The sequence below is a fragment of the Sebastes fasciatus genome (genome assembly GCF_043250625.1).
Source record: "Sebastes fasciatus isolate fSebFas1 chromosome 14 unlocalized genomic scaffold, fSebFas1.pri SUPER_14_unloc_3, whole genome shotgun sequence".
Lineage (NCBI taxonomy): Eukaryota > Metazoa > Chordata > Actinopteri > Perciformes > Sebastidae > Sebastes > Sebastes fasciatus.
In genome coordinates this window covers 12,231-24,298 of record NW_027428124.1, presented here as the reverse complement: position 1 = coordinate 24,298, position 12,068 = coordinate 12,231, and the positions used below count along the sequence as shown (strand labels likewise).

General features: G+C 43.2%; 1 protein-coding gene across 1 annotated transcript; it reads left to right on the top strand.

The window, feature by feature from the left end:
- The first annotated feature begins 543 nt into the window (after nt 1-543).
- LOC141763567 (uncharacterized) lies at nt 544-7,528 on the top strand. Its single transcript, XM_074628003.1, has 7 exons — nt 544-676; nt 818-955; nt 1,063-1,199; nt 1,496-1,727; nt 1,836-2,164; nt 2,257-3,933; nt 6,740-7,528. The coding sequence occupies exons 1-7, from the start codon at nt 617-619 to the stop codon at nt 7,014-7,016; spliced, it is 2,850 nt and encodes a 949-aa protein (XP_074484104.1). The 5' UTR covers nt 544-616; the 3' UTR covers nt 7,017-7,528.
- Nucleotides 7,529-12,068: the final 4,540 nt, after the last annotated feature.

Sequence of the window (12,068 nt, the reverse complement as noted above, 5' to 3'; positions counted from 1 at the left end):
CTCTCCTCCCCCCCCTCTCTCTCTCCCTCCCTGCCTCCTCGCTCTCCCTCCCTCTCCTCTCTCTCCCTCCCTCTCTCTCTCCCTCCCTCTCTCTCTCCCTCCCTCTCTCTCTCCCTCCCTCTCTCTCCCTCCCTCTCTCTCTCCCTCCCTCTCTCTCCCTCCCTCTCTCTCTCCCTCCCTCTCTCTCTCCCTCCCCTCTCTCTCCCTCCCTCTCTCTCCCTCCCTCTCTCTCTCCCTCCCTCTCTCTCTCTCCCTCCCTCTCTTTATTTTTATTTTTTCTTTATTTTATTTTTTTCTTTATCTCTCTCTTTGCAGTTAATAAAAATAAATAAATTACAGGTATGAGATCAACATGGTACGATAATCATCTCAGAAAATATCACAATATTATTATTATTATTATTGTTGTTGTTATTATTGTTATTATCAGATACAGATATCTGGTATGGATGTAATTGTTAATAATTCTAACAGATGAACCTCCAACACACTGTGTGTTTAAAGCAGTTATTGGTTCTTATTGTAGTTTATTTGTGTTGATTATGGAAGGTACTGTGTTTCAGGGCTGGAGGAGGGGCGTCGCTACGTAGAGAAGACGGTCAGTAAACACTCAGAGATGGTGGAGGCCATCAGACAGCTGAGTGACGGACTGATGCAGCTGGAGGACAAACTCAAGGTCACTCAACACATCTGGAACTAACTCACATCACTGTGTACAGATGTTTTCTCGTTGACATTAACCAGTCGTTGTTGTAATTCAATAATACATGAAAACTTTATCATTAGTCATTAACGAGTATTTAAATGTTGATCCCAGCTGGAGAGTCTGAAACAGCAGCAGGACGACGGAGAGAAAGAGATAAAGGAAGAGAAAGACGAAGAGAAAGAGAAGGAACACAGAGAGGTGAAGAGGAAGGAGCAGACAGATAACCGCAGCATGCAGGAGGCCGACATGGTGAAATGATCTCTCTGATATTTATTAAACGTATGATTGATAAATAAAGAAAAGCATATCAGATATTATATCGTAATCAGCTCCTCTGAATCTGTCCTGTTCTCCAGTACGAGCTGAAGGAGACGGGCCACACCCCCGAACTGACCGCCGAGCATGATGGGAAGGAGGTTCCCGTGAAGAGGCAGACGGCGGCCAATAGGAAGCCTCCGTTACAGAAGAGCCGCAGTCAGGAGGCAGAGAGCAGGTACACCAACAGCAAGTTAAAGTAATCTAACGTTATAATTAGGGATGCACCGATACCAATATCGGGGATCGGGTCCGATACTGTGCTCATGTACCCGCACTCCCAAAACGGCTCCAATAGTACTCGAAGTACTCGTATCGGTACTCGGTATCGGCGAGTACCAGAATGTAAGTACTTGTACTCGGTCTGATATAAAGTGGTATCGGTGCATCCCTAGTTCTAATCTTACCTTTTATTTGACCTAAGTCTTTGGTATGAAAACCTGATAAATGTTGATGGTGTCGTCTCTCCTTCAGACAGCAGCTGTACGGCGAGAGGTCGACCTCCTACTGCTCCGTTCACACCTTCAGCCTCTCCTGCTCCCCAGTGGAGGCCAACCGACGGGTCCACGCCATACACAGCCAATCGCTGCCTCCGGCCACGCCCCCTCCCTCTGCGATTGGCCCGTCGTTCTCTGACATCCAGAGGGAGTTTCAGAGGAAGGAAGTGGTCTCCGCTTCCTGTGGTTCGAACATGACTCCGCTTCAGGTGAATCATCAGAGAGTCTGTTGGGTGTCGGGTTGTTATAACTGACAGAGAGCGGTACATGTAAGCAGCAGGGATCCATCAGTCTAATACTCAACTCCTTTTACTCAGGATGCATCAGCAGGAGGCCTGTCGGAGGCGGAGCTCCAGCAACAGGAAGTGATGACAGAGGACTCTCTCTCCAATGATGAATACGATTGTGCGTCGCCTGACGACATTTCCCTGCCGCCGCTGGCGGAGACACCAGAGTCCAACATGGTTCAGTCAGACGTTGAGGAGGGCTTCAGTTCCAGTTCCCACGGCGTCCACGTCAACCAGTACAGCCGCCAGTCAGAGCACAGCGGCGCCGGTGCTGCTACCGGTGCAGTCCGACCACAGAGAGAGTCCAGCCAGACGGAGAACTGTCCAACTCCTCCAACCGGCCGTCACAGCAGCACCAGGTCTGTATTAGTTCAGGTATTGAGAAGGAAACAACGGTATCGGATCATCTTTATTTCTTGGTATGAGTTTGTTCCTGTTGTGTGTGTTACAGGTTCAGATCAGAGTCCAGTTCGTTCGTTCAGAGTCCGCTGACAGTTCCTCCTCCAAGCCTCCTCACCAGCACTCTGTGCAGCATCCTGAAGACCGGAAAGACCAGCACAGCCAACGTCCCCCAGAGTGCTGACCTCTCCCTGGGCGCCCCTGAACCGAGCTTCCCCTCTGGATCTAACCCAGTCCACAAGAGCAACCCTCCAGACAGCTCTTCCAACAAGGACAAGGATGTCCCTGAGAAGAGGAGCCCCTCACACTCTGATCCCTTATTAACGGAGGACAGCAACCAGCCTCAGATGAGGACAGGTACCCGGGGTAAGATCAACCAAAATGTTGCATCCAAAGGGGAGACGTCGCCACAGACTGATCTCATTACCCAGATCCCCAGCTATCAACCTCAGCCCTTTAAAGGTCCAGACCCTGATCTCCACAAGGACAAGACCCCTCCACAAGACACTAGGTTCCTCAAATGCAGCACTACTTTCTCTCAAAACAGAACTGCCGTTTGTCAAGATAACAGATTTCCACGGTCCTTCCTTGACTCCGAGAGAGGACTCCATCAGGACATAAACTCCTCCCAAACTAGGAAGGAAACATCCCCAGTCTCCAAACCTAAAGGGGACCGTCTCACCAACACCAGCACCAGTAAAATTACTCAGTACTTCCAGTCCTCCTCTTCAGACAGTCATAGCACCGTGCAACAGGCAAGCAGCAGGCTCTGTTCACCCCAAGAAAGCCCCTTATCCCACAGTGAGACCTTGCCACAGGGAGGCAAGGTCGAGTGTTTGCGAGTGTTTGGCCTCACAGACCCTGTTCTGACCCGAGACACTGGGCTCCTCAAATCCTGTGTAACTTGCCTCCAAACCACCACAATCCTCCCTCAAGACGGCGGTCTTTCACAGTCTTACCTGGATTCCAAGAGTGGCCTTGATCAGGATGTACCTTCCTCCCAAACCAGCAAAGAGACCTCCTCAGTCTCCGTGCCCCGAAGCAGCAGCCTAACCACGGACACGACTGTCAAACAAACCGTTTACTGCCAGTCCTCCCCTCCAAACAGCCATTGCACCTTGGCACAGGCTAGCAGCAGTCTCAGGTCCCAGCAAGACAGACCCTTCTCCGAGTGTAGCGGAGGTCTACCTGAGGTCCAGACCCCCGTTCCCCCAGAGCCAAACAGCATCAGCAACATCAGTATATCCAGCAGTAATAGATTCAGCAGCAAGCAGAGCCACCAGACAGTCTACTCCCTCCACGAGTCCTTGACCTCCACCTGTACCCAGCAGTGTGTGCATGACCCAGGCATGACCCCCAGCAGCCCTGCCAGGCCCGCTGCCCCCCCACAGCCTGAACCACAGACCCAAGCTTTGGCTCAGCAGGCTAATCTGCATGTCACCCTCCGTTCCTCTCCACCCCATCTACTAACTCCAGACCAAGACCCAAACATTTGTCAGCCTATGGCCATCCGCGAGGAGATCAGGCTTACTCCTCAGATCCAGGGGCCTCCCCGTCCTGCTCCTCCTCCTCCTCCCCAGGCCCAGGCAGAGTCTCTTCCCCAGGGAAAAGCCTCTAAACCTGGACCTCCCTGCTTCACCAGGCCCCTGTCTAGGGCCACCGTCATGGAGGGCTCTCCGGTGACGCTAGAGGTGGAGGTGACGGGACACCCAGAGCCCACGCTCACCTGGTGGGTAGCATATAACCAGCTCCACAATAACACACAGACTTTATGAGGTTATTAACTCCACAGCTCACCTTGAGGCACGCTTCACACCTGCATTAACACGGGCTTGATTTTGATCTTTGAGTTCTTACCCATCTTCTTCTTTTGTGTTTGTGTTTAGTCTTTGCCGGGCTCGTAAACCGGTTTCCCTTCTCTTTCTAAGGGATTCAATCATTTGTCCCGTAGTCATCGTCATACTAATATTAAGTTTAATGAACCTCCTCGACCCCTGATCATCCTGTAAAGGCCCCCAGCAGTTTGTGCCTCCCTGCAGGTTTCCATCAGCACAACTAAACGCTTAAAACAAAACAGTAGAACAACATCTCAACAGAAGCTGTGGTAAAGATCATATTAACATGCTAACAAGAAGGTTGTCCTCATACACCCGTTCGTAGCTATACCGTCCCAGGAGATCTCTGTTCGTGTCCCGGGTGAAACCAGAAGTCAACGTTGATTTGTCACGTAACTTTCGTAATCAAGTAGCGCCTCTTTAATACTTATTTTAACCCAAACCACCATCGTTTCCTAAACCTAACCAAGTTGTTTCCTGTGAAGACGGAAGTTTTATTTTGAAGATACTGTGTGCATGTAAGGTGCGGATATTGACACGTGTTGCTGGACATACGTAAACGAAAAATGAGGAATAACTTTTCAAAGGATATCGTACGAGCCGTTGCATGAGGATACGTTGCTACCAGCTATATAGCCACGCTTTTATTAACATTAGCTAGCAAGTACTAACTAATGTTAGCTTCCTCGACAAGAACAGTTTGTATTCCAGTTTTTAAATCTTTGTTTTCAGCTCCAAATCTCAATGAATTAACGATGTTAACAAAACCCCAAATTCATAAGATCACTTACGTCTAGACATCATCATCAATTCTGAATTTGAACGTGGTTTGGAGATGAAGTGTGTTATTGATATATAATCATCACTCTAAGTCACGGGTTGTTTGCTTTCTGACTTTCACTTCAATAATTCATAATTAGGGCTGTAACTGTTCGTGTATTTGGGCCGAGCCGTCACGGTCCGGGGGTTCCCGGTACAGACTCACAGTCCGGGGGTTCCCGGTACAGACTCACAGTCCGGGGGTTCCCGGTACAGGGAGTCACAGTTCGGGGTCAAGCAAGCATCAACCAAACCGTGACTCCTATAAACCGGGAATGAACCGAACCGTGACTCGTAAACCGGTTGCGAACCGTGACTCCTATAAACCGGGTATGAACCGAACCGTGACTCCTATAAACCGGGTATGAACCGAACCGTGACTCCTATAAACCGGGTATGAACCGAACCGTGACTCCTATAAACCGGGTATGAACCGAACCGTGACTCCTATAAACCGGGTATGAACTGAACCGTGACTCCTATAAACCGGGTATGAACCGAACCGTGACTCCTATAAACCGGGTATGAACCGGACCGTGACTCCTATAAACCGGGAATGAACCGAACCGTGACTCGTAAACCGGTTGCGAACCGTGACTCCTATAAACCGGGTATGAACCGAACCGTGACTCCTATAAAACGGGTATGAACCGAACCGTGACTCCTATAAACCGGGTATGAACCGAACCGTGACTCCTATAAACCGGGTATGAACTGAACCGTGACTCCTATAAACCGGGTATGAACCGAACCGTGACTCCTATAAACCGGGTATGAACCGGACCGTGACTCCTATAAACCGGTTATGAACGGAACCGTGACTCCTATAAACCGGGTATGAACCGAACCGTGACTCCTATAAAACGGGTATGAACCGAACCGTGACTCCTATAAACCGGGTATGAACCGAACCGTGACTCCTATAAACCGGGTATGAACCGAACCGTGACTCCTATAAACCGGGTATGAACCGAACCGTGACTCCTATAAACCGGGTATGAACCGGACCGTGACTCCTATAAACCGGTTATGAACCGAACCGTGACTCCTATAAACCGGGTATGAACCGAACCGTGACTCCTATAAACCGGGTATGAACCGAACCGTGACTCCTATAAACCGGGTATGAACCGGACCGTGACTCCTATAAACCGGGTATGAACCGGACCGTGACTCCTATAAACCGGGTATGAACCGGACCGTGACTCCTATAAACCGGGTATGAACCGGACCGTGACTCCTATAAACCGGGTATGAACCGAACCGTGACTCCTATAAACCGGGTATGAACCGAACCGTGACTCCTATAAACCGGGTATGAACCGAACCGTGACTCCTATAAACCGGGTATGAACCGGACCGTGACTCCTATAAACCGGTTATGAACCGAACCGTGACTCCTATAAACCGGGTATGAACCGAACCGTGACTCCTATAAACCGGGTATGAACCGAACCGTGACTCCTATAAACCGGGTATGAACCGGACCGTGACTCCTATAAACCGGGTATGAACCGGACCGTGACTCCTATAAACCGGGTATGAACCGGACCGTGACTCCTATAAACCGGGTATGAACCGGACCGTGACTCCCGTGTACCGTTACAGCCCTACTAATAGCTGATTAACAGAGGTTTGCTAGTCGTCGGCGTGTTCTGTGATTCCTGTAGTAGTTTTATTAAAGTTTGTGTGTTCGGTAACAAAACAACGGCAGTGAATCACCACGTCATTATTAATACCCACACTTCTTTGATTTGGCTGTCTGGTGACGCGGTCCGGGATCCTGTAGCAGGACTCAGAGACCGTATCAGAGCTGTTGTCAGGGGGCTCGTCATGTGACGCTGTGTGCTGTCTGACTTCCTGTCATCATGGTCGCTTCAGGTGTAAAGATGGAGAGGCGTCAGCCGGTGCCACCGCCACCGCCACCGGCCCGGGCCGAGCGCTGCTTCCCCACGAGGACGGGAAAGACTTCCTGTTTATCCCAGAGGCGTCGGACTCAGACGGCGGGTCCTACGAGGCCCGGGCTGCCGACCGGCGTGACGGCAGCGGTGATGAGTGGCTGGTGGCCGAAGTGTTTGACATCATCAGTGTGGACTGGCAGACCTGGTTCGGTACTCTGTGCGTCCTGCTGTGGCTGCTCTACCTGGTTCTACTCTAACGCTACGGGAACCTGGAACCTGGAGCTCTGCAGGACCTGGACTCTCTAGGTTCTAGCTCTACAGGACCTGGACTCTACAGGACCTGGACTCTCTAGGTTCTAGCTCTGCAGGACCCGGACTCTCTAGGTTCTAGCTCTGCAGGACCCGGACTCTCTAGGTTCTAGCTCTGCAGGACCCGGAAGTTCACCTCAGTACAAGTCAGAGTTTTATCACAGCAGCACCTGGTGGACGTCAGAGGAACTGCAGCTGAACACACATTATTATTATATTAATACTGGCCACATATCTATATACTATATATAGAAATATAGATATAGATATATATATATCTCTTTATACAGTTTATAGATATAAACTGTATAAATAGATATCTATATAGAGAGAGATATGTTTCGTGTATGTGGTCAGTATTAAAGTGGTTGTTACAGTGAAGGTTTTTATTTCAGGTCTCGTCCTGTTTTATTGATTTAAATGTTTATCTGGAAAGTCATAATAAAATAATCAGTCATGAGATGTCAAGTTCTGTTTTTATTAAATCATAAACAACTTTATATTATATATATATTTTTGTTAAATTATATATATTTATATCTATACAATATGTTGTTATATAATATATCTATATATATAATTTGTATATAATATCTCTCTATATATATAGAGAGATATTATATATATAATATATAAGAGTAACTGTGGTGTGAAGGTCTGACTGAACATAGAGCTAGACTGAACATAGAGCTAGACTGAACATAGAGCTAGACTGAACATAGAGCTAGACTGAACATAGAGCTAGACTGAACATAGAGCTAGACAACTAGATGTTGATCAGAAAACTCCTCCTCCATGTTGGACTGAAAGAGACGACCAGACTCCAGTTAAACTACATTATTATATTCTATTGTCATATTTAATGTCTCTACTGAAATGTTCTGTGTTGAACAATCAATTATTATATCTATAATATATAGATATAATATATCTATATATTAATATATAATAAGAGTCTTCAGTCCAATATGGCGGCAGCGGCTGTTGTCAGAAAACAGCAGAGTTTCGTCTCTTCTACTCTCTGGTCTGAACGTGAACATGATCTGTGACGTCGTCGCGCTGCACGTTGCTCCGCAGGTGAAACCAACATGTTGATCACCTGTTGATGAGCAGCAGGTGAGTCGTTAGCTCGAGGAGCTCCAGCTGACTGGCAGGTAAGAAGTTGTTATTACTGACAGATGTGTTCTATATGTCACCTTCAACTAGTATCAGCAGTAAAGTGCTCCAGTAACACCAGCATGTGTTAGAGTGTCAGGAGAGTACCTGTACCGTAACGTGGTGCTATTTTACATTTAGATAACATTTCATCGTTTGGTAAAATAGTTGTAGATTAAATTTCTGTGGATCAATAATCGATTCCTTCCTGATCAGTTATTGATGATCGTTGCTGTATTGATCCATCAGATGAATAATATATTATATATAATATATTATATATAATATATTATATATAATATATTATATATAATATATTATATATTATATATAATATATTATATATTATATATAATAATTCTCTGTAGATTCAGTCGGTGGAGGAACTGAGTATTTTTACTCACGTTTGTACAAATTCAAGGTACTTGTACTTTATTTGAGTACTTTCTACTTCTCCTGTACTACATCTCAGAGGTATCTATAGTACTTTATACTCTACTACATCTCAGAGGTAACTATAGTACTTTATACTCTACTACACCTCAGAGGTAACTATAGTACTTTATACTCTACTACATCTCAGAGGTAACTATAGTACTTTATACTCTACTACATCTCAGAGGTAACTATAGTACTTTATACTCTACTACATCTCAGAGGTTACTATAGTACTTTATACTCTACTACATCTCAGAGGTAACTATAGTACTTTATACTCTACTACATCTCAGAGGTAACTATAGTACTTTATACTCTACTACATCTCAGAGGTAACTATAGTACTTTATACTCTACTACATCTCAGAGGTAACTATAGTACTTTATACTCTACTACACCTCAGAGGTAACTATAGTACTTTATACTCTACTACATCTCAGAGGTAACTATAGTACTTTATACTCTACTACATCTCAGAGGTAACTATAGTACTTTATACTCTACTACACCTCAGAGGTAACTATAGTACTTTATACTCTACTACATCTCAGAGGTAACTATAGTACTTTATACTCTACTACATCTCAGAGGTAACTATAGTACTTTATACTCTACTACATCTCAGAGGTAACTATAGTACTTTATACTCTACTACATCTCAGAGGTAACTATAGTACTTTATACTCTACTACATCTCAGAGGTATCTATAGTACTTTATACTCTACTACATCTCAGAGGTAACTATAGTACTTTATACTCTACTACATCTCAGAGGTATCTATAGTACTTTATACTCTACTACATCTCAGAGGTAACTATAGTACTTTATACTCTACTACACCTCAGAGGTAACTATAGTACTTTATACTCTACTACATCTCAGAGGTAACTATAGTACTTTATACTCTACTACATCTCAGAGGTAACTATAGTACTTTATACTCTACTACATCTCAGAGGTTACTATAGTACTTTATACTCTACTACATCTCAGAGGTTACTATAGTACTTTATACTCTACTACATCTCAGAGGTAACTATAGTACTTTATACTCTACTACATCTCAGAGGTAACTATAGTACTTTATACTCTACTACATCTCAGAGGTAACTATAGTACTTTATACTCTACTACATCTCAGAGGTAACTATAGTACTTTATACTCTACTACATCTCAGAGGTAACTATAGTACTTTATACTCTACTACATCTCAGAGGTAACTATAGTACTTTATACTCTACTACATCTCAGAGGTAACTATAGTACTTTATACTCTACTACATCTCAGAGGTTACTATAGTACTTTATACTCTACTACATCTCAGAGGTTACTATAGTACTTTATACTCTACTACATCTCAGAGGTTACTATAGTACTTTATACTCTACTACACCTCAGAGGTTACTATAGTACTTTATACTCTACTACATCTCAGAGGTATCTATAGTACTTTATACTCTACTACATCTCAGAGGTATCTATAGTACTTTATACTCTACTACATCTCAGAGGTAACTATAGTACTTTATACTCTACTACATCTCAGAGGTAACTATAGTACTTTATACTCTACTACATCTCAGAGGTTACTATAGTACTTTATACTCTACTACATCTCAGAGGTATCTATAGTACTTTATACTCTACTACATCTCAGAGGTATCTATAGTACTTTATACTCTACTACATCTCAGAGGTAACTATAGTACTTTATACTCTACTACATCTCAGAGGTATCTATAGTACTTTATACTCTACTACATCTCAGAGGTAACTATAGTACTTTATACTCTACTACATCTCAGAGGTAACTATAGTACTTTATACTCTACTACACCTCAGAGGTTACTATAGTACTTTATACTCTACTACATCTCAGAGGTATCTATAGTACTTTATACTCTACTACATCTCAGAGGTAACTATAGTACTTTATACTCTACTACACCTCAGAGGTTACTATAGTACTTTATACTCTACTACATCTCAGAGGTAACTATAGTACTTTATACTCTACTACATCTCAGAGGTATCTATAGTACTTTATACTCTACTACATCTCAGAGGTAACTATAGTACTTTATACTCTACTACATCTCAGAGGTTACTATAGTACTTTATACTCTACTACATCTCAGAGGTTACTATAGTACTTTATACTCTACTACATCTCAGAGGTAACTATAGTACTTTATACTCTACTACATCTCAGAGGTATCTATAGTACTTTATACTCTACTACATCTCAGAGGTATCTATAGTACTTTATACTCTACTACATCTCAGAGGTAACTATAGTACTTTATACTCTACTACATCTCAGAGGTTACTATAGTACTTTATACTCTACTACATCTCAGAGGTTACTATAGTACTTTATACTCTACTACATCTCAGAGGTATCTATAGTACTTTATACTCTACTACATCTCAGAGGTATCTATAGTACTTTATACTCTACTACATCTCAGAGGTAACTATAGTACTTTATACTCTACTACATCTCAGAGGTAACTATAGTACTTTATACTCTACTACATCTCAGAGGTATCTATAGTACTTTATACTCTACTACATCTCAGAGGTATCTATAGTACTTTATACTCTACTACATCTCAGAGGTAACTATAGTACTTTATACTCTACTACATCTCAGAGGTTACTATAGTACTTTATACTCTACTACATCTCAGAGGTATCTATAGTACTTTATACTCTACTACATCTCAGAGGTATCTATAGTACTTTATACTCTACTACATCTCAGAGGTTATTATAGTACTTTATACTCTACTACATCTCAGAGGTTACTATAGTACTTTATACTCTACTACATCTCAGAGGTTACTATAGTACTTTATACTCTACTACATCTCAGAGGTTACTATAGTACTTTATACTCTACTACATCTCAGAGGTATCTATAGTACTTTATACTCTACTACATCTCAGAGGTAACTATAGTACTTTATACTCTACTACATCTCAGAGGTTACTATAGTACTTTATACTCTACTACACCTCAGAGGTTACTATAGTACTTTATACTCTACTACATCTCAGAGGTTACTATAGTACTTTATACTCTACTACATCTCAGAGGTATCTATAGTACTTTATACTCTACTACATCTCAGAGGTTACTATAGTACTTTATACTCTACTACATCTCAGAGGTATCTATAGTACTTTATACTCTACTACATCTCAGAGGTATCTATAGTACTTTATACTCTACTACATCTCAGAGGTTATTATAGTACTTTATACTCTACTACATCTCAGAGGTATCTATAGTACTTTATACTCTACTACATCTCAGAGGTTACTATAGTACTTTATACTCTACTACATCTCAGAGGTTACTATAGTACTTTATACTCTACTACATCTCAGAGGTTA